Raw genomic sequence first — 20819 nt, 5'->3', positions numbered from 1 at the left:
CAAACAAAAATCCCAAATGATAATCCAAATGCCCAGTCAGCCTGCCTCACAACCCCACCAAACCACCAGCCTTGCCAGTTCTATAACCAAACCAGCCCGGCCCAGCCCACACACAATACAAGAGAAAACAAAAAGAGATACAAGAAAAGGCAGATATACCACATAGAAAGCAATGGCAAGAAAAAGGAAAAAGGTATTGCTCAGTAGTAACTTGGCCCGAGCCCCCATCGAGTTCTCAGTTCCCCGAAAAGAACACATCCCCGCCCGGCACCCCCATCCCATTCATTCCCCCAAACATCCCCATCTGCTCATACTCCCCTTCAGGATCAAACTTGCCTCCCAACGTCGACATTAACCCCTGATGCTGCATCCCCATCGAACCCGGCACACCATGATGCCCACCATGATCCAACTGCACCGGCACGACCAACCCATGCGGATGACCACCCTCCCCCCCAAACCCAATCAACATGTCATTATCCAAGCTCACAAAGCCGGGCATACACACCCCCGTCGAAACCGGCTGCTGTTGACTGTCCCCATCCTCAAAAAATCTCCCACTCGTCCCCGTCGGCGGCGGCGAAGAGCTACTCGACAGCTCCGGCGGAGTATGATAACTCGCCGTGCTCTTCGCCGGAGACCCATGTCGCCGAGGCGGCACAAACTCCTCCCCGGCCGTCCCCCTCCTCCCAGAAAGCCTCGATGAGGCACGGCTGTAATTGCTCATCGCGCTCGGACTCCTGACCTGTTCCTCCATACTTGTTGTCGTCCCCTTATACATCGGATGAACAGGCGGCATCCGCGCATTACTCAACCCACCACCACCCCCACCGCCCGGCGGTCCCAAACTCAAACTCCCCGGATCCATCGTCGCAGTCCCACTCACCCCATTACCACCCCCCGTCATCGCCACATCCAAAATATCCGGAAAGTCCTCCTCATACCCCGTCGGCGACCCAACACTCGAGCAACTCTCACTATACCCACTCTGACTACTCGCACTGCTCATCTCCTCCCCCCCACCATCCTCCCTCTTCCCCTTCCTAACCCTCTCCTTCTTCTCCCTCCTCTCTGTTTCCCCCCCCTCCCCTCTGTCCTTCCTCGGCCGCCCCCTCTTCACCACCTTCCTCACAATCCCATCAAAAGCCCCAATGCACATCCCCCTCTGCCGATGCCTCGTCAACGCATCATGCCTCGCAAAGCTATTCCCACACTCACACGGATAAGGCTTGATCCCCGTGTGAATCTTGGCATGCCTCTTCAAATCATGCTGCCTCACAAAGCACTTGTGGCAGCTCGGACACTGATACTGGCGGTCGTTCAGGTGCGTCTGGACATGGCTCTTAATATTCTCCTTCCGCCCGAACCGCTTGTTGCACTCCTCGTACAAGCACACCCACTTCCCATCCGAAGGGTCAGGTCCCTGGATATACTGCGCAATGTCATCCAGCGTGACCCCCGTATCAGTCTTTGTCTCCTCAATGTTGATCGAGGCAATCGACGCCGCAGACGCCAGAGAAGCAATCGACTCCGTTCGGCGGTGCTGATGCAACGACGATGGATGAGGCGAGCTATGACGCGACAGACTCGCCGCCGTAAGCGGCATGTGCTGCAGCGTCGCCTTCTGTCCATCACCATCCAGTTGACCACCACCACCCGGGTTGATCATACCCCCGGCAGCAGCCGTCCCAACCAAACCCCCCATCTGCGGCGCCATCGTCCCTCCTCCTGCCATTCCAAAGTGAAACCCATCAAAATTGTGCTCAATCTTAACAAACTCGGCATTCATGCTCCGCATGTTCATAAACTCTGGCGTCGTCAACCCCTGCTGCATCCCACCACCATAGGCCCCCATCACCCCTCCCGTCGGCGGCGGTGTCTGACTGACACCGCCAGCAGCAGCAGCAGCAGCAGCAGCTTGCTGCTCCGCCTGCTGCCTCAGCTCCTGGAAAATCCCCGAATTCCGATTATTATGCTTATTCCCCCTCACAGGCTTGAGCGTCTCCTCCATACTCTCATCATAATCATCGCGAAACCTGCTCGGGATCTGTTGCTGCTGCTCTTGCTCCGCCGGCATCTCAGTCGGGGTCGGAGGAAAACTTTCATTGTCCACCCCGGCAGCCCACTGGTTAATCTCCCCTCCCGCAACAAACTGATGATGATTGGAAGGTGTCACCGGCCGATGTTGAAGGTCGCCGCCGTTGTTCATCATATTCTCAAACTTGGCCACCTTATCACTAATCCCATTGCTTATCCTGCGTGAGTTCCTACGGCTCTGCGCAGACCCCGTCTCCCCCTCCGAAATCCACCCACCCTGACCCGTGCTCGCAGGACTAGAATCGGGAAAAGTAAGAAACGTCGGCGTGGAAAGCGCACTATCCCCCTGGGCGTAAAAGTCAAAACTACCCCCACCAACGTCGATCCCACTGTTGCTGCCAAACGCGGCCTGGTTCTTCATCATGCCCATCGAGTTCATGTAAGCTTCGTACGGCAGGGGACTCATCTCCACCATTGGCGCAGGGCTGGCCAGGGCATCGACGAACCGCTGGTTGTTGGGCGTCACGTTTGGCGATACGAGAAAGGCGTCGCTGCTGTCATGGAAGGACTGGAACGAGTGGTTGGACGAGGTGTCGCTGTGGTCGGTGCCGGACGTGCCAGGACGAGACAGGCTTTGTCGCTGCTGGTTCTCTCGAAGGATTTGCTGTGGTGTGGTGGGAACGGCCGGGCTGGAGGAAGAAACTGGCGGCATCGCTGCCATCTGGTTGCTGTACTCATGTCGAGCAGCGAGATATTCTTGCCGAGCAGAGGATGATGTGGGCGTCGTGGGCACGAATTGCTGCTGTCGTCGAGTATCCAGGCTCAGACCTCGTCGGTGGGCAATAGGTTGGCGTTGTTGTTGCTGCTGCTGGGAAAAGTTGGGCAGTGGCGCGATCTTGACGGCTTCAAAGGCTGTGGGTGTGGAGATTTGTCTTCGGTGTTGGCGCTGGCGCGGGTGCATGCCGCCGCCCGATTGAGGAGGATTGGAGAGCATTGCAACGGTAGAAGTCGCGTGTAGAGTGGTGTATAGATCCCGTGAATAGATCACGACGTGGTGGTGATGATGGTATCGAGACTGGATGATTGGCGTTGTCAGTTTTGCCCAGTGTGGCTCTGCGGGTCCACCGGGGTAAACATTGGCCCCAGGACCAAGACAGCAAGGTGCCTACCTCTCAGCGCAAGTCGAACAGTAGGCGGGCAGGGGCAGTTGGAGCCGCGCTGTCGCTGTCGACCTCAGTCGACGGCGAGGGTGCGCGCGAAAAAGAGACCTGTTGCGCCGGCGATGAGCCTGGGCAGCGGTGAGGGTCGCGATGTCGCGAATCGCGAATTGGGCTTGGTGTATATTTGGAGGCAAGCAAGCAGGCGAGCGATGCTGGAATTGGCAAGGCAAGATGCTTGAAGGTCTCGTGGGAAAAATCTGGAGGTTGGGGAATTGCAGCAAAAGTATGGATTTGCTGCAGCAGATGGTTGCTCTGCCGGGATGCTTGGGACGACGAGGGCCCATGATCGCTGTTCCAAGCTTTGTTTTCTTGCCGGGTGCTTGGCGTTGCCAGGGACAACAGTGAACAATGGCTCTCTGTCTTGCCGAACCGAGGTTTTCCATTGGCTATTTGGGCCGCAGGTTGCTCCATTCACTAGCTGCCGCCGCTAGCGCTTCACCACTGAGATCTCCCCGCTAAAATCACACGGTCCAGTCCAGTCGCCCACACCTAGCCAGTGCTGGCACAGTCCCCGTGTCCCATTGCCGCGCGCTCTTTTTGATTTGCAGCAATTGTCTTCTCATTTCTTGATGAGATTTCCAGTGGAGTCCAAATCAAGATGCAGATTTCCAGGGGGGCCATGATGGGTGCTAATGCGTGTCTTTTCCAGAAATCTGCAGGGTCACCTCGCCATGTCTTGGCTCACATCACTTTTGATCGCTGCCTTGGTGCTTGTCCGGAGCCCTGGCCGCACCTGGCCTTGCTTCGTGCACTCCCGTGGTTACCAAGGTTTCCTCGACAACTCTCTAGGTACGAGGCTGAACGATGACGGCTATTAATACGCCATGATATCGCCGTTCCACTTCACATATCCGCCATTGGGAAGGTCCGTGCCCGAGGCAGTGCCAAACCGTGCAACCACCGAGACCAGACTGCTCATGCATTCGTCCATGTTGTCGTCGCCCGTCCACTCCATCATCTTGGTTTGGAGGCATCCCGGGTGGACAGCTAACGTTTTGATCTTGTAACCTAGCTTCCCCAGGTCAATGACCATGGTCCGACTGAGCTGGTTGACGCCAGACTTAGAGATGCGGTAGCAGACATTTCCTCCTGTGTTGTCCGCGACGCTGGCAAAGTCTGACGACATGGTGATGATCCTTGCATTTTCTGCCTTTTCCAGAGCCGGGAGGAATGCCTTGGAGGCGAGAAACGGGGCCTACCACATTAATCTTGAAGTGGCTAAGGTCATCGGCTGTCTGTTCGGTCAACGGCTTCTCATCCTAGGTGTTGTATATGGCTCCGCAATTGATGAGAATGTCCAACTTCTCACCAGCAAACCCCTTGGCAGCGGCGGTGGTGGACTCTTCATTGGCATAATCCAGCTCGATGCTTTGCACCCCGGTTTCGTCGAGCTGTCTCAGTTTCAGGATCAGGAACAGCAAGGCTGTCGCTTGAGGGCGGCCCCACCTCATCTCAGCAACCGAGACATCGTCTTTTGTCTGTGGGCGGTATGTTCCAAAGACTTTGTAGCCTTCCTTTAAGAACCTGGTGGCCAGCTGAAAGCCGATGCCTCCATTGGCACCTGCTGTATTGTCAATCCAAGTGACTCAGGAAGATGTGTGACACGTATCATCTTACCAATGACTAGGACTGTTCTGTAGACATGTTGGTTCTCCAATTGCTGAGGAGAGAAGATGGGGAATGAGATGTTGCAAGTCGACCGACAACCCCGCATCAGGGAGGGCAACACTCGGCTGAGGTGAGGTTATATGTCAGCCGGGTCCCGGAGATTATTTCATCGTATCACATCCCTTTTCCTGGATCCAATATCCAGAAAGAGAGGGGACAAAGTCAGACGAGGGCAGAGACGAGGGGTTCAACGCCGCCCTGTGTTAGCTCTGGACTAGGAGATTAGATAAAATAAGATCATGGGTGACAGACGTCATGTCATTTTATATGGCAAGAGCCAGGGTAACTTTTGCTGCAGGCGCTGCCTATTCTCCTGTTTCACATACTGTGTGGGGTTGGAGAATGCTGTGCGTTTCACCTTTCATCTCTAAAATTATCTTCCATCACCCGGCCACCAACCGACCATCATGTCCCGACAGCCATCAACATCTAAGCCCGCCTTCCGGAATGGATGGGTCATTCAAAGGGCTTTGTCGGTTCAGCGACTCCCTTTCGAGGGCCATTGAGAAGATGGCCTTGCACCATGGCCGCGGCTGACAAATGCTGCCCTTTGTGACCTTGTCAATGGAACAGGTTACACCCACGACTAAAAGCCCAAAATGTATCCTCAAGGATGGCTAACAAGGTCATTGGAATAGACACAGCATCTTCCTCACAACACCGAGAAAATCAAGGGAAAAAACCTACAGCTCGCCCAACATGGCTAACCAGAAGACGGAGGATATCAAGGATCTAAATGCCTTCCGCTACATGCAGCGGCAGCGACAAGACTACTTCGACCAGTTCCGCAGAGGACTGAATTATGGTCACCCCGGCAACGAGGCATTGATGAGACTGCAAGTCCCCAAGCCTGGGAAATGGAAGGGCTAGCGAAACAAACACGCAAGGCACTTTGTCTACAAAATCCAGGAGGTCTGGGACGAGGCAGGTCCTGGACAGACCAGGCAGGCTGCCTTGGAGGCCAACGACAGACAGGCTGCGACTATGGCGGTTGCTGACTTCAGGCTGGTTAAGATTCTTGGCTGGGGTGGTTTGGGCGTGGCCAGTATGTACGACGCCGTTGGCAAGGACAACAAAATGCTACAGGTCGTGTGCAAGATTGACATCTTTCCCCATTACACGTGTAGCCCCCGTGAGGTCAAGGCCCATCTCATGACCGCGGGCGCGAAACACGTCATGCAGCAGGTTATCCTGCAGGCTGAGGGGGGTATATCTGATGCCGCGATCAACAGACTGGGAAATATAGCGAGGCAGACAGCGGCTGGGGTGGATATGACTGTGCCTACGTCTATTGATAGTAGGGGGAGAAAACGCAAACGTGACCCCAAGGATGGCGATGGCGATGATGATTTCGAAGTGATTGAGGCGGTGCCAATTGGCGAGTTTGAGGAGCTGGATTTGAACGAAATCAAACACGACATGAAAGTAGACGCGAGAAAAGAGCTGGATGCGAACCAGAGGGTGCTGTTTATTTAGTTTATGAATCGTGGCCGGTTGGACGATCATATCTGCAGGGCTGCCATGACCAGGAGGCCGTTCCCGACTCTGGTTTTGTGGCAAGTGTTTGATTGTTGTAAGTTTGCGAGCTGAAATATCCCCACTGACACTGACTTCTAGGATAGTATTTCGCGGTGTGATAGGGATGGCCTATCCTGAAGCCTTTATGCCTTGGGACGTCGACCCGAGCAAAGTACAGGTCCCCGAAGTATCTGAAACAGCAAGAGGTCTCAGACCACTCGAGCCCTACGATAACAGAGACACGATGGTCCATTATGACATCGACCCATTGAATAGTTAGAACGACCCTCCTCTACTTGTCACAATAGAATGTCTAACAAATGTCCACAGTCTTGTTTGATGAGTTCGATGCAAACTAGCACAACCTTGCTCCTTTGAATAAAGTAGGCTATCCCTCCCCCGGTGTTCTGGTATTCTGGGTGATGCTGATATCTTTTAGATTGCAGATTTGGGCCTGATCCACATCTACAACGGGAATACCAGCGCTTGGGACTACTGGAATTCGAGAGGCAGAGGCAAACAATCAGTTTACACATCTGTAGGGCCCCTTTGGACATGATCCACATGGCTTACTGCTGACAAGGAAAGGAACAATTCTCTGAAGAATGGGATTACATCAACGGAAACCCAAGAACGATCAAATCCGAGACGGCTGGAAATTTCAACTGGTGGACTAACCTGTATCAAATCGCACTTGTGAGTCCAACGGGAGATCATCACCAATGTAACTACCAGCTAACATTTTCTACCGCAGGTAATCTGGCAAATGGTGTCCCTCTGTCACGCAGAACTTCCACCCTCGCCTGAAAAGATCACGATCAAAATGCTCGACGGCACCGAAACGACCGCATATGGCTTTGGTGGCTACATCCTCAACGACAAGAAGTTCAAGCACATCGACCGTGACCTCCGCGAGCTGATCAATCAGTGCATGCTTCATGTTCCCGTCAAGCGCCCGACGATGGAGCAGCTTGAGAACCTTCTCCGAAGCAAGACAAACATCCAGGGCGTGGACCCGCAAAACCAGGAACAGGCGGAGACACAGAGATACTGTGAATGGCTGTTCAGGGGGACTCCGGCGCCCAAACCGGCGCAGCCAGTTGACCACAAACTACCGGCTGGGCTGAGGGGTTGGACAGTCAAGAATGTGGTGGAGGAGCAAAAGATTTGGTTGGAGACGCCCGAGAAGGCAGCAAGAAGGAAGGCACTGAATAAGGCTGCACAGACGAGGCACATGAACCCGGGGAGGGTGCTGGCAAATAGGATTGGGATTGTGAGGGAGGTGAGGAATTTATGGGGGGATTACTTCAAGAGGAAGTGAGGTTGTTGACGGACGGACAACTGGCGGATAAAGGAGGGGAACACTCACCAAGGACATGATTCGGGTGCTTGGTGCTTGGTGTCTGCCGACCTTGTCATGTTCGGGACCGAAATGGGCACCGGAGCCTTATAAACAGCGGCCGTCCGGTATCTTTGCTGGCAGTTTACTTCTTCCCGAGTCGCGAGGATTGACATGTCCTGGGCCCGCGGACGGATGCAGTCAGCTTTTCTTACCGTGGCGCTGGGTTGGAGTCAGAACTCAGAATACACGGAATGCTGACCATGGTCCGCTCCGCCAGGGAGGGAGACACAGACGGATCGGCATTCCCCTCCACCGCTTTCGGACTCTCACTGTACTTTCAAAGGGGGTCTCACCAGTCGGCTGTTCGCGAGAAACTAAACTTCTGACTAGAGTCTGGAGAAACTAAGATCTTGGCACCGTCGCACTTGGTGTTGCAGTCCGGACTAGGGGTCGGGGCAATCCCGTTGCATTGTCCGTTGTACAAAGTGTGCGGGCGGAGTGGGGCGGGGAAGCCCCGAAGTAAAAGGCTGCAGGTCCGGACTACCGTGAGGGTAGTGATTTGCAGCAGGGCCGGTACTTTTTTGGTTTGATAACTCCGGCGTTTTTGTAAGAGTAAGGGAGGAGGTTGTACGTGAGGCGAGGGATGTACATGTACATGGTGAATTTGAAATAAAGGCAGTGCCCGGCTTTGGCTTTTTGGTTTCTTGGTTCTCGTTGTCTTGTTATTGTTTTTTCTTTGACCATTAACCACACCCAATCCCCCTTTAAGCCAGTCTTATCACTTACAGCACCGTACTGTCCCTTATCACCGCTACCACCATGGTCCTCGCCGTCCCCACCGCCAGCCTCGAAGGCAAGGTCGCCCTCGTCACCGGTGCTGGCCGTGGCATCGGCCGCGGCGTCGCCCTCGAGCTCGGCAAGCGCGGCGCCTCTGTTGTGGTCAACTACGTCTCCTCGGCCGGCCCGGCCAGCGAGGTGGTCAAGGAGATCGAGAGCTACAAGAACGGCGCCAAGGCCATCGCCATCCAGGCCGACGTGTCCAAAGTCAGCGAGATCAACCGCCTGTTCTCGGAAGCCAAGAAGCACTTTGGCAAGATCGACATTGTCATGTCTAACTCTGGGACTGAATCCTGGGACAAGACGGAGGAGGTGACCGAGGAGAAGTACGACCACGTCTTTAATCTTAATGCGCGCGCGCAGTTCTTTGTCGGGCAGGCGGCGTACAAGCATTTGGAGCGGAACGGGCGGTTGATTCTCATGACGAGCATTGCGGCTGGGTTGTTGGGGGTGAAGGATCATGCGCTGTATAATGCTAGCAAGATGGCGGTTATTGGGATGGTGAAGAGTTTCGCAACGGACTTTGGGGTGAAGGGGATCACGGTTAATGGGGTTGCGCCGGGGGGGATCAAGAGTGATATGTTTACTGAGAATGCGTGGCATTATATTCCCGGGGGAAGCCCGGATTGGGGGAAGGAGAAGATTGAGGGGTTGATGGCTGCTCATTGCCCGCTTGGACGGTGCGCGGTGCCGGAGGATGTGGCGAGGGTGGTGGCTTTTTTGAGTAGTGAGGATGGCGGGTGGGTGAATGGGCAGATTTTGACTATTAGTGGGGGGAGTTCGCAGTAGAGGGGTGGTTGATGGTGGTTGGTAGAGATGAGGGTTTGGTAGACGTGAATTGAGATTTCTTTTGACTCTTGAGATCCACAAAAATCGCTTTGTCGATCCATTTCTCGTTCTCTCTCTTGACGTAGAACTCGGACGGTAGAGGGCTGGCTTCCAAACCCCGAGATACGGCGCAACGTCAGTTTATACATTCTTTATTAGTTACAGGTTTTCGTCATCAGTAGCTGCCTTGTCATTTTGTTTGCGCTTTGGCGTACGAGCGGCATTGGTATCGGCCGGTCGTAGCTACCACCAATCCCCCGAGGGACTCGTAGAAGGGCTTGTCGCGCTTAAAAATAGGGAGTTTGAGGTGAACAATCAGGAGCCCGAAAAGAAGTTGAAGGAGCAGGAAGGGCAGACCGGGCAGCCTGGACATCTTGGCGGCCGAGAATTGAGGACCTGGTCATGGTAAGGGGAGTGTGCTGGTGGAAGCAAAAGGACATCCTTCCCACAGGGAAGGTAAGGTAGTATATATCTTATAAGGGATAGTTTGGTATGCTATCCTGTGTTAATCTACTTTGTAGTGCTAGTCATCTCTGCTATGGCGTGTCCGGACCGGCTGAATACCTCGATAGTAAGACGATAAGGAGGTCTCCTCAAGCTGATCGGTGCCAAGAGCGTCAACCAGCATGATGGACTAGATTCGTCTGATCTGGAGCTAGAGCCATCGATTCGTCTGATCTCGAGCTCCCTTCCTTCCTCTGGGAAACTATGGGAAGGTAAAGTCTTACACTGCTGGTTGCGTGATCTCTCTCGAAGGCCCAGGACACATCCATTAGTACGCTTCTTCCCTCAGCCATATTCGTTCCTTTCGTCCCAAGTCACCAAGTCACACCGCCCCTGACTGGATTTCTACGCAAGCATTGGCAGCCTAGTGAAGAGATTTCACCGTTTGATTGCGATATTGCTCCCGTACGTCACTGCCTCATTCCATTCACTTGACAATAGTCACCAGAGTGGGTCCTGGCTACGGTTCTGCTCCTTGAGAACTCTATAAATTCTTCCTCTCTTTCACAGCTTTCTTCCGTTCAACCTTTCACCAAGCCCTCCTCACATCCTTTGTCTTCTCAAAGCTCTTTGGCTTGCCTCTGCACTCGCGAGTTATCTCTTTTACTCTCTTTCTTTCGTCTACATCCAAAGTCTACCTATCTCTACTCCTCATCATGCCTTTGAGCAAGACAATCCCCCTAGATGAGTACCTCGAGGCTCACAAAGAGAATCTCAACTGTGAGAGCGAGCCTCGCCCAATTGCCCAGCCCACCGGCTCCTACGCCATGCCTCTCCGCCCCCTCTTCGACATGGATGAGGAGATGACCGAGGAAGAGGCACGCTTCTTTAACCGTCGCTATCAGACCTTTGTTGATAATGTGAACACGTTCATTGTAAGACAATTCACTCATCTGTTCTGTCTGGTTTCACTCCAATACTAACTAATCATCCCCGATTTCCAGGCCAACCAATGCCAGACCCCCGAAGACGCCATCCAGTTCCTCGTCCGCCGTATCGCCCGCCAGGATGCCGCCGTCGACCGCCTCGAGCGCAAGTTCACCAAGTCAGTCGCTGCTGCTGTGGAGCAAGAGATTGATATCTTCCTCGGCAATAAGCCCACTCTCGAGCGCATTCGTGGTATTAACCGTCGGTTAAATCAGATGCAGCTCGAGCTCAAGACTTTTAAGGATGAGGTCAAGGCTCATCCTGAGTTCAGTGGCAGTCCGGAGGATGTCAAGGCTCGGAAGGCGGCCATGGCTGCTGCTGCCGGCGTGGCTAACCAGAGCAAGAAGCGGAAGAAGGTTGCGGGAACGGCTGTGCCTGTTGGGAATGGTGCTGGACAGGGGCCTGATGGGTTGGATATGATTTATGAATCCGTAAGTCTCTTCGCGCCCTTTGCAATTTGTTCAAACACTAACGTGGCGATTATTTACAGTTGAACAACATCGTCTCCCACATGCGAGATCTCCGCAGCAACTCGAGCCTTGTCACCGCTTCTGATGAGGAGCAGTGTCTCCCTCAGTTGAGCCAGTTGCAGTTGACTACTCCCACCAAAGCTGAGCATATCAAGAAGGAGGATGATGCCCGTGCGAAGCTGGACGGCGCGGGTGACGACGCCGAGATGGCGGATGATGAGGCTAGCCAGATGACTGCTACTTCGCCGCTTGCAGTCCCCGCTTCCGCGGCCAACACCCCCACGCGTAGGTTGGGCAGCGGGATTGCTTATTGCTTGCCTGTTAGGACTGTTGAGTAGCATGGATATCCTGCTGATAAGGCTGAGTAAACGGCATGCTTCGTTGGTTTTTCTAGTCAGCGTTGCTTGATTGGTTTCGTGGGGAGGATACAGGGGATATGGGATGGGATGGAATGATACCCCGGGATAACCGTGCATGGGAGGCGTTTGGGGATATCATCAGGGAGTTATTATTTCGCGCTACTTTTTACTTTTCGTATCGCTTTGAAAAGGGAAGGTATCACAGGCAGCTATTTAGGGCGTATAGAGACCAATGAGATTGTGTTGATTTACATTATTTGGTGCGACTGCCTTCGTGATTTGCAACTCGTGAACTGATTCGTGATCTCATCTGCACCGAAGAGACACGTGGGAGACGCGTGAGTGAGTAAAGTTCAGACAATACTTTGCTCTGTGGAGGTCAGCGTGGAAGGAGCGAAAGTTGAAGGAAAGAACGCGCCAGAGATAGGCAAAATACAACTACGCCTCGTCAGAACAAAGACAAGGCTTTTAACTCTCTTTTAAGGCCCATTAGCTATCAGTTAAGGCCTCTTGACAATGTTTTAAGGCCTCCTGACTCTTTTCAGGGCCTATCAACCATTTTTCGACGCCTGATTCAGCGTTTTGCAGTGCCAGTTATTTTGTCCACGGTGTGGGAGCTTCCCCCTTTTAGATTGTTGACAGCACAAATGGTTGGTGGGGCGACGGGTGGAGCCTGCAAGATAGGGGTGCTGGCGATAAGATAAGACTTAGGGGTATCAGGTAGGCATCTTACTGTCAGGGGCAGCGGCAGCCATGTTTACACACAATTTAGCAATCAGAAAGATCAGCTCTCTAAGTCTATCTTGATAGTAGAACATCCTATAGTTACCTCACTGGCCCGAATCGATATGTCTTTGGCATCAGTAGTTTGTGGGAAGAGGAACTGGATCCACCTTAGGGTGGCTTAAATTGGAAGTTAAGGACCTTATCAGGGCTTGAGAAATACAACCATCTTTCCCCCCTTCAATTGGACTGCTTCAAGTGAAGCACCTTGTGACAAGAACCCACCACCGTGACACACAAGTTCTAGCCAGAACCTCCTGAATATCCTGCTTCGGTATTGGGAACAATCGAGGAATACACCTATAAACCAACCATTAAACAGGAATTCTCTGCGTCAAGATTGACGTTTTCAAGCTACTGACTGTCACAAGACATCCCAAACCCCCAAACTGTCCGCCCGTTGTTGCCGGTGTATCAACATATTAGCTCTCCCCTAACATCGTGTTAGCAGCGCTCGCCAAATGAGAGCACCATCATGGTGCTTGGAGAGGTAAGATCATCAAAATCATTGCTTGAGTAGGCAATCTCTTGCGGCCGTAAGCTCACCGCCACGGAGAGATGGCACCTTCTGGTGCTGCAGCACCACGCTCCATGAATAACAGACTACAAGGAAGAGTCGAAACGAGTGTATTACTACCATGGCTCTCCCTCTCTCGGTTGTATCTTCTTGGACAACCATCTCTGCAGAACCGCAAACCTCACCTCAGAATCAAATCAGGAGTCAGCTGGTCGTCCCATAGTGGACTGTGGAACACAAGCCTTTCAGTTTGGCGCCCCGGGACGGACCACCACACTCAATGCCCCGAAGCAGCACAGCGACAACTGAAACAGGTACACTGGGTTGATAGAGCACAAGGGGAGGAACTGAGCATGAAATGTCCACGTCATCATTGATAAGTGGTGAAATGGACAGCCGGGAGCTAACCACCTGAGTCATTGTTGGTGTTGGGCTTGAAGATAGTCTACTGTATTTCCATTAATGTCATAGCTAGATCTAGATCTGGTTGATGATCCGTCTTTTGGTAGACAAACTGATGTCTGTGGCTGGGACATGCTTCAGAAAATGTGGTTATTTATGACAGTTTACCTAATGCTCGCCAGGGTTGTCATAATTCCTAGCGCCCCCAGTCCAGTTGCCATGAAATACTGGGCCCCGTAGATCCCAGTGACCTCAGTACGCGGCTTAGCTACGAACCCATGACTTTGATGTCCCGTCCTTCCTCATCATCATCCTCATCGTCCACGAGAAAGCAGCAGCGAGTCCCCTTGTTCGTTCGAATCTAGTACGATAGTCTCTCATTAGTATGTCAATCCCAAATCTGACCCATATGTGCCGTGTGAATAGACAATGACATACCTCGAAAGAACCCAAAAGCCCATCAGTTGGGCCAAGTTCCTCTTCGTTGTTCTGGACAATCTGGCGGATAAAAAGCCCATCAGTTGGGCCAAGTTCCTCTTCGTTGTTCTGGACAATCTGGCGGATAGTAACACTGATGATGGGTTCACCGCCAGGGCCGTCAATGTCGAAGTGCACCTTTTCCTGATGATTCCGCTTTACCGCCCTCCCAAATGATGTATGGACAGCCGGAATATCGTTGCTGTCATACTCAAGACCAAACGGGAAGAGTCGTAGAATGACACTCGAGTCAGGTGTTCCAGATAAGCCCCGTCTGGACCCCCAAACTGGGTCCAAAACTGCCCATCTCGGATGTTGGACACCGATACCTGTGAGATATCTTCAGGGACGGAAATCGTGTTATGGAATAGCTCTCGACAACCAACATGATGAGGATATATGATCTCATTGGTACTACACTCCAGACTTCCAGCTACCATGCGCCAACGTTTGTCGTCAGCCTCAGAGGCCTCGTTCCAAGGTGAAACCAGTTCTTGGACTTCATGATGTAGCCGCACGATATCGACAAGTGCCTTGACACGCTCCACGATATGATCTCGGTTGGCGCGGGCCCCGCGAGCTGTATCATCATTGCGTCTCACATCAGTCGCAGCTGGAGCGGTTGGCTCAGAAGATGATGGTGGGCCGCCCGGCGACTGCAAAGGAAGACAAGGCTCCCAAGGAAGGCATGCCTCGTTGGCTCCGGAACCGATGCCACAATCAAGTTGGAAAAGTCCTAGTCTTTCAGGAAGCGAGTCGAGAATCTGAAATACTCTCTTGACAGGGACGGTGTTGGCGGGCCCCATCCCTTCTTCTAGTAGCGCCCAGCAAGCAGCGTGCATGGCAAATCCGTACCTGCCCTGGATGGGATCCTTCCGTTCTAGCAAAACTTCGTCGGCTCTAGGCTTGTCATATCCGTCATCATCGTATCGAGCATTGAAATCCACCGGAGCGATGAAGTCCTCAGATTCGTCGTAGATGCCAACCCCAGTTACCGTGACTTGGCCATTGTTGAAATCTTTCCATACTGGATACACAAGCACGATGTCAGCTATCAGTCTTTGTCCATCAATAGCGGCACGTACCACCACGGAACTCATTCTGCCAAGATGGCTGGTTTCGTTCAACGTAGATGCGCCAACCACAAATGGGGCATCCCCACCATCCTGGACTCATGTTATCGAAGGCCTCAAAAGATAGTCGAAAGACCTTTTGAGATGGCTTAAATGCCTTCAAATAAAATAGATAGACGTTAATTACGTATGAAAGGCCTTTGAGGATAGTCAAAAGGCCTTAGTAGATGTTTTAGAGGCGTGTTAACTATATTTGAAGGCCTTAATAAGATGGTTGATATGCCTGGAAACATAGCAAATAGGCGTTAAATATCGACAATAGGCCTTGTTAGATGGCTAAGAGGTGCGTGAACTATCTTCGAAGGCTTTACTATTTGATCGCGGTCTCCTGTTTTGTGTCCAAAGCGTGAGTGTGCGATGTTAAGTAGGCGGGAAGCAAGCCTTTTTCTACCAGGGGCAAAGAAAGGTTTGGAGCACTGGGCAGCCACTTGAGTCACCAGTTGTGTGTCAAGGCGCCGCCATTTCCCACACTTTTCGTGTTGTGGAGGTGCGAGTGGAGCTTGATAAAGTTTGCAAAACCTTCACCTACATTCAGCTCACCGGAATGGAACTCTGTTTATTGCCAAGAAGGGCTGGGATTTGAAAGGGGAAGAAGCATCGGCTAGATTCTCACGAAAGGGGCTGAAAGTAACCATAACGAGCGCAGGAAACACTACAAGCTCGGCTGAAGAAGATCATAACTGAAACTGAAGGCGACATCCCGCTGTCGGTTCGTCCGGTGCTCAGTCCACTTGTTCCAAATTTGACCACCACGACACGCACGGGCGATCAGTCTTAAAAGCTTACATTATCAATCCGGCCTGGATATTTGTAGATGGGTGGTGATGCAGCTCCCAAGTTGGAGAGCATTGACGGTTGTAGAGGGCCAGAAGCAAAGTGCTCAAAAAGGTCGAGGGCGCGGGTGTCACGTTCGGTTTGCTCCATGGCACCGACCCAGTCGTCGTAGAAGGACCGAACTCGTTGACGAGGGGGATTCCTTCCAGTCTGTCTAGGCGACTTTCGGGGATCACGTTGGATGTGAGGCCAGTTTTGGAAACCCAGGGGAGACGGCTGGCGATAAGATCAGCTTGAAGTCCCTTTCCTGACACTCGCCGATCTTTACCAGCAATCTGCACTTTGGTCGGGAAAATGAACCAATTAGAAGTGTCCTTAGGAAGGCTTGCAGAATACCGGTTCATGAAACATCGCTATCTTGATGGTTGGATTGGCGGTAGAAACTGATCATCACTGTATGCAGCTGCTGATAGAAGCGAAGGTATAAAGGTCAACTGACCACAGTCCATTAATTATTCTCTGATGGATGTTGTGCCTTTTGCTCCTCCGTCTCTTTGTGCTCAGGCAAACATATCATCAGCGTCTTCTCAGCGGCGTCAACCATGCTGGAGCAACTCAGTGGTTTGATGGAGGCAGCCCCGCCACTACCAGTCGTTGTGCTAGCTTGCCTCGGGGTTTACCTCAGTGGCGTGTCATTATCCCGACTTTACCTTTCCCCGCTTTCCCGTTTTCCAGGCCCCAAACTTGCAGCGGGTTGGTACGAGTTTTACTACGACATCATTAAAGACGGCCAATTCTGCTTGAAGGTACAGAAGCTGCATGAAGAATAGGGTAACATCGCTCTGCCAACCCATCGGCCTGGACATAGACTAAGTCAGTTTCATTCCGTGTAGGCCCCATCATCAGGATCAACCCCTGGGAGCTCCATGCCAGCGACCCAGTGTTGTTTTCTCAGATCTACTCATCTGGTGTCAAGCATCGTATCGAGAAATATGCCTGGTCTCAGCAAGGGCTGCGTTTGATTGACAACTCCCACATTCTGACCGAGTCACATGAGCTACACAAACTGCGACGAAAGCCTCTTGCGACATTCTTCTCTTCAAGAAACACCGATAATATGGAGCCGATTATTTGGCAGATCTCACAGTGAATACGATCGAGACTCCAGAAGCTTAACCGATCAGGTTCGGTGGTCAAGATGGAAGACCTGTTTACAGTCGTATCCGCTGATCTGGTGGCCGCTGTCAGTTTTGATGATGCGGTAGATTTGACGGAGACTGATGAACTACAACTTCGGGGCTCAATGTAGGCTTCTGCATCATCAGGCAAGATCAAGACTGGACCGCTGACCTATGCAGCTACTCAGCCCTCCAAACAGTGGCTCGGGTTTCGGCTTGGTTGAATCATTTCTCCTGGGTTACGGGTCTAATCAACGCCATCCCCACAACTCTCCTCTTGCGGCTGGCCCCGGCGATGGCAACGAATAATCGCTTGTATTTGGTGAGTTGTCATCCCCAACCCTCAGCTTCCTCCATGATGGCTAACCATTCTTCTCCCTCTAGCTCGTTAAAAAGCAATTTGACTCCTCCCGTGCCGCGCGCATCTCGACGTCCAAGACCACTGTCACCACCTCAGACGACGAATTGACAGACGAACTTCTCAGTCCCGACACCAAGCTCATTGCCCATCTTCTGAATAGCAACCTACCCCCACACGAAAGGACTCCCGAGAGGGTCTGCGCGGAGATCCTCACAATATTCATGGCGACCATCTTCAACATACCACGGGTAATGATGGTGACTACATATCATATCTTGGCCAATTCAGACACCAAGTAGAAGCTCCGCTCTGAATTGGATGACCTTCTCGGACCCGATATGGTCAAAGCAGGAGACGCCGGTTTGGATAAAGCTCAACAAAGCAGAGTATCTCAAGGCTTGTGTCAAGGAAGGACTTCGGTAAGTTTAGTCAACTGTCCCTCTACCTTGTGAAAAGTGCTAAGCTCATAAATGTAGCCTCTTCTTCGGAGCCCTGCGCGGGTCAGCCAGACGAAACCTCGTCGCCCCGATCGTATACAAAGACTGGGTTATCCCCTCCGGTACACCAGTGGGCATGTCTGCCTGGATGTTGAACACCGATCCTGAGGTCTATCCTGATCCTCTCGCCTTCCGCCCAGAGCGGTGGTTACCAGGGAATCACAAGCCGGAAATGGACAGGAATTTTGCAAGCTTGGGTAGGGGTTCCAGGACATGTTTGGGGATTCATCTGGTTTATGTCTTCATGAAACATCTCCTGGTTGCAATGTTCGGACCGGGGGATCGGCCGGAACTGACGTTGTATGAGACGGAGGAGTCGGATGTTGCCACCACAGTCTCTGGGCTTTCGGGGTTGGCGAAGAGGGGGGCTAGGGGGTTGAGGGTGGTTGTGGAGTGGATGAGTGCTTGTTAATGACTGATGTTGAAGGATAAGTAGCTGGCGTTGGATTCCTCTGTGTAGGTCCTGGAAGGCTTTCAGAACACACTGTTCTTGATTGAGATGGGTGGATAGCCTCATCCAGCTCTGGCCCATTGCGTGACTTTCTAGGTTGCAACCCCCCACGTGGGATTTCATGCTTCACAGAAACGAAAAGACTTTTTCCCAGGTTCCCGGGTCCTTGATCAGCGCGATACCCGAGGGCATTCCAAGCTTGTCACCACCATGCCGTTCACCACCCCACCAACCCGCCTTCTCAATACCACCTGGAATGCAGAATCGGGACTTGATGTTCCTTTATTATGCATCTCTGACCACAATTACGGTGTTCGTTTGATGGTGATTGGCCAGTCTCCCTATCAAAAAAGTGGTGGAGTTGTCTTGGCGTGGCCATCAAGGTGCCCCATGGTGAATTCCCAACCCTGCCAGACATCAAGGTTCTCAGGAACCAACATTGACATCGAGGTTCTCAGCTGTCATACATCCAGCCCCTCAAAGAAAAGAAAATGCACAGAGTCCCAATCCAGTGGCACAAGTATTAATACCCCCCCCTCCCTCCCCCCCTCCCCCCCTTCTGCGTGCCATTCTAAGATCACACTGCCATCATCCTGCATTCCTCGCCCAGGCATCTTCCCACCCCCCCGCATCCAGCCAAAAACAAAATGCGCTCCTCCACTCTCCTCACCCTCCTCACCGCAGCCGCCGCCGTGTCAGCCTCCCCCTTGGGCCGCCAGGAGATCACCACCACCACCACCACCACCATCATCTCCAACACCGGCTCCTCCTCCACCACCCCCGCCTTCCCAATCCATTCGAGCTGCAACTCCACCCTCTCCCACCAGCTCACCCGCGCCTTTGACGAGACCGTCACCCTCGCCTCCGTCGCCCGCGATCATCTACTCGAGCACGGACAGTCATCCCCCTTTGTCAAGAAGTACTTCGGGCCCAACTCCACCACCATCGCCCCCCTAGGGGTCCTCTCCCGCGTCGCCTCCGCCGCGAGAGGGAAAATGCTCTTCCGCTGCGACGACCCAGACCGGAATTGCGCCACCCAAGAAGGCTGGGCCGGCCACTGGCGCGGTTCCAACGCTACGCAAGAAACCGTCATCTGCGACTTGTCTTTTGCCCCGGGGAAGAGAAGGTGGCTGGATCAGGTCTGCGGGTTGGGGTACACCGTCAAGGAGGGGGCCACCAACCTGTTCTGGGCTACCGATTTGCTTCACCGGACTTTTCACGTCCCTCAGGTGACCGAGGATGCGGTGCACCATTATGCTGATGGGTGGGATGAGGTTCTGGGCATGGCCGAGGGGGGGGATGAGAGGAGTGGGTTTGATAGTGATGCGTTGATTTATTTCGCGGTTGATGTTTATGCGTATGAGGTTGCTGAGCCGGGGAGGGGGTGTGGGGGGTATGAGATGGGGAATTGACTGAGTGGTGATGGATGGATTGGGAGGGGGAAAGGGTTTTGAGGGAAAGGGGGTTGGATAGGTAGATAGAAAGGTTGGTTGATACCAATAACGTAATGTTTTCACAGTGTTTGGACGTGTCATTCAGGTCTGGTTGGTTTGTTGGGTGAACTTTTTATGTGATGGGTAGTTTTTTGTTTTCCTGGGCTATCCCATCTTCTCATGGATCGCCAGCAGGGATCCCCGATCCACAGCTTCCCCGTGGATCATCTACGGCTGTCGAGGATGTGTTCTCTGGTTGACTGCTTCAGGTTCTCGAGGCTGCTTGACACCGTGCCTGTAGGTAGCTTCCAGCCCAGCCACACCCTCGGATACTATGACCCCCTCATGAACCCAAGCTACGACCCCAGGCCATGAATTCGGCATTCTGCAGCATTGTGGCCCTGGCCCTAACATCAGCCAGATGTTCCCTACATGCCTCATACTCATGGAGACAACTATTCAGAGCTGCGTGGTGCTCGAATAATCCCGAAGTTCCTCATCAATGAACTCAACAACCTGAGACGATAGCGAATCGCAGCTGGTGGGCGTTTCGTGTCCTGAAGGCGGGCGATGCTCTCGCTGATGGCTTGGACCTTTTGCAACCGGGCATAACCGACCGCAAGTCGGGAGTGGAACGCTCGCTGGCTGGAGGCCAAGGCCTTTTCCGCCGCGTTCAGCCTGGCAGTCGCCTCAGCCTCCAACTCTGGAAGGGCCTCAGCGTTATGCTTCGTTGCAGCAGGAAAAGTGGCCGAAAGCTGGCTGTCATTGGTGTTGTCGGATGCGGTGTCCTCCGAGTCAAGGCGGGTTGATCCCCACGCTTTCCAACTCCAAACGCTTGATGAGATTGTCCTGTGTTCTCATCAAGTCTCTCAATCATTCAGCTTCTTCATCCTTCTTGCATGCGGTCTTGGCCTTGTCGTTGACATCTAGGGTCGGCGAGGGATCACCATCGGCAATCTAAAAGTCACGTTGGCAAAAGTGAACAAAAGTAAACAAAGCTGAGCACGTCGACCAGGAGAGAAATGCACAGTGCTGTATCTAGAGTACCGCCTCGTCCGAATGACCTGTATCTGTTTGTGTTTGTGGAAAGAATAGGGGAACAC

At 52.8% G+C, this 20819-nt stretch overlaps 12 protein-coding genes across 12 annotated transcripts; 8 read left to right on the top strand and 4 right to left on the bottom strand.

The window, feature by feature from the left end:
- Nucleotides 1–235: 235 nt before the first annotated feature.
- On the bottom strand, nucleotides 236–3031 carry ACE2 (Metallothionein expression activator; the record flags this gene model as incomplete). The annotated part of the gene is made up of 1 exon (XM_062913748.1): nucleotides 236–3031. The coding sequence occupies one exon, from the start codon at nucleotides 3029–3031 to the stop codon at nucleotides 236–238; it is 2796 nt and encodes a 931-aa protein (XP_062764527.1).
- Nucleotides 3032–3081: 50 nt separating this feature from the next.
- On the bottom strand, nucleotides 3082–3640 carry QC763_0087250 (uncharacterized protein; the record flags this gene model as incomplete). The annotated part of the gene is made up of 2 exons (XM_062906208.1): nucleotides 3082–3112; nucleotides 3207–3640. The coding sequence occupies 2 exons, from the start codon at nucleotides 3638–3640 to the stop codon at nucleotides 3082–3084; spliced, it is 465 nt and encodes a 154-aa protein (XP_062764526.1).
- Nucleotides 3641–4516: 876 nt separating this feature from the next.
- Nucleotides 4517–5149, bottom strand: QC763_0087240 (uncharacterized protein; the record flags this gene model as incomplete). The annotated part of the gene is made up of 2 exons (XM_062906207.1): nucleotides 4875–5149; nucleotides 4517–4818 (listed from the first exon to the last, which is right to left on the bottom strand). Exons 1-2 carry the CDS (start codon nucleotides 4969–4971, stop codon nucleotides 4517–4519), a joined length of 399 nt encoding a protein of 132 aa, XP_062764525.1. The 5' UTR covers nucleotides 4972–5149.
- A 475-nt stretch (nucleotides 5150–5624) lies between these two features.
- QC763_0087230 (uncharacterized protein) lies at nucleotides 5625–6401 on the top strand (the record flags this gene model as incomplete). The annotated part of the gene is made up of 2 exons (XM_062906206.1): nucleotides 5625–5765; nucleotides 5796–6401. The coding sequence occupies 2 exons, from the start codon at nucleotides 5625–5627 to the stop codon at nucleotides 6399–6401; spliced, it is 747 nt and encodes a 248-aa protein (XP_062764524.1).
- Nucleotides 6402–6404: 3 nt separating this feature from the next.
- Nucleotides 6405–7764, top strand: QC763_0087220 (uncharacterized protein; the record flags this gene model as incomplete). Its single annotated transcript, XM_062906205.1, has 4 exons — nucleotides 6405–6498; nucleotides 6566–6718; nucleotides 7027–7139; nucleotides 7198–7764. The coding sequence occupies 4 exons, from the start codon at nucleotides 6405–6407 to the stop codon at nucleotides 7762–7764; spliced, it is 927 nt and encodes a 308-aa protein (XP_062764523.1).
- Nucleotides 7765–8604: 840 nt separating this feature from the next.
- ARP2_2 (Actin-related protein 2) lies at nucleotides 8605–9411 on the top strand (the record flags this gene model as incomplete). The annotated part of the gene is made up of 1 exon (XM_062913747.1): nucleotides 8605–9411. One exon carries the CDS (start codon nucleotides 8605–8607, stop codon nucleotides 9409–9411), a length of 807 nt encoding a protein of 268 aa, XP_062764522.1.
- A 781-nt stretch (nucleotides 9412–10192) lies between these two features.
- On the top strand, nucleotides 10193–11992 carry QC763_511875 (uncharacterized protein). The gene is made up of 3 exons (XM_062913746.1): nucleotides 10193–10829; nucleotides 10899–11312; nucleotides 11372–11992. Exons 1-3 carry the CDS (start codon nucleotides 10611–10613, stop codon nucleotides 11687–11689), a joined length of 951 nt encoding a protein of 316 aa, XP_062764521.1. The 5' UTR covers nucleotides 10193–10610; the 3' UTR covers nucleotides 11690–11992.
- A 2055-nt stretch (nucleotides 11993–14047) lies between these two features.
- Nucleotides 14048–14989, bottom strand: QC763_0087190 (uncharacterized protein; the record flags this gene model as incomplete). Its single annotated transcript, XM_062906204.1, has 1 exon — nucleotides 14048–14989. One exon carries the CDS (start codon nucleotides 14987–14989, stop codon nucleotides 14048–14050), a length of 942 nt encoding a protein of 313 aa, XP_062764520.1.
- A 633-nt stretch (nucleotides 14990–15622) lies between these two features.
- On the top strand, nucleotides 15623–16946 carry QC763_0087180 (uncharacterized protein; the record flags this gene model as incomplete). Its single annotated transcript, XM_062906203.1, has 3 exons — nucleotides 15623–16194; nucleotides 16377–16549; nucleotides 16690–16946. Exons 1-3 carry the CDS (start codon nucleotides 16151–16153, stop codon nucleotides 16944–16946), a joined length of 474 nt encoding a protein of 157 aa, XP_062764519.1. The 5' UTR covers nucleotides 15623–16150.
- A 48-nt stretch (nucleotides 16947–16994) lies between these two features.
- QC763_0087170 (uncharacterized protein) lies at nucleotides 16995–17634 on the top strand (the record flags this gene model as incomplete). Its single annotated transcript, XM_062906202.1, has 3 exons — nucleotides 16995–17101; nucleotides 17155–17296; nucleotides 17359–17634. 3 exons carry the CDS (start codon nucleotides 16995–16997, stop codon nucleotides 17632–17634), a joined length of 525 nt encoding a protein of 174 aa, XP_062764518.1.
- A 19-nt stretch (nucleotides 17635–17653) lies between these two features.
- Nucleotides 17654–18244, top strand: QC763_511870 (uncharacterized protein; the record flags this gene model as incomplete). The annotated part of the gene is made up of 2 exons (XM_062913745.1): nucleotides 17654–17754; nucleotides 17812–18244. 2 exons carry the CDS (start codon nucleotides 17654–17656, stop codon nucleotides 18242–18244), a joined length of 534 nt encoding a protein of 177 aa, XP_062764517.1.
- A 686-nt stretch (nucleotides 18245–18930) lies between these two features.
- On the top strand, nucleotides 18931–19695 carry PRA1 (Prenylated Rab acceptor protein 1; the record flags this gene model as incomplete). Its single annotated transcript, XM_062913744.1, has 1 exon — nucleotides 18931–19695. One exon carries the CDS (start codon nucleotides 18931–18933, stop codon nucleotides 19693–19695), a length of 765 nt encoding a protein of 254 aa, XP_062764516.1.
- Between the last annotated feature and the right edge of the window lie 1124 nt (nucleotides 19696–20819).

Source organism: Podospora pseudopauciseta (genome assembly GCF_035222475.1).
Source record: "Podospora pseudopauciseta strain CBS 411.78 chromosome 5 map unlocalized CBS411.78m_5.2, whole genome shotgun sequence".
Lineage (NCBI taxonomy): Eukaryota > Fungi > Ascomycota > Sordariomycetes > Sordariales > Podosporaceae > Podospora > Podospora pseudopauciseta.
The sequence above is the reverse complement of the archived record's forward strand: the minus strand, read 5'-3'. Positions and strand labels throughout refer to the sequence as shown.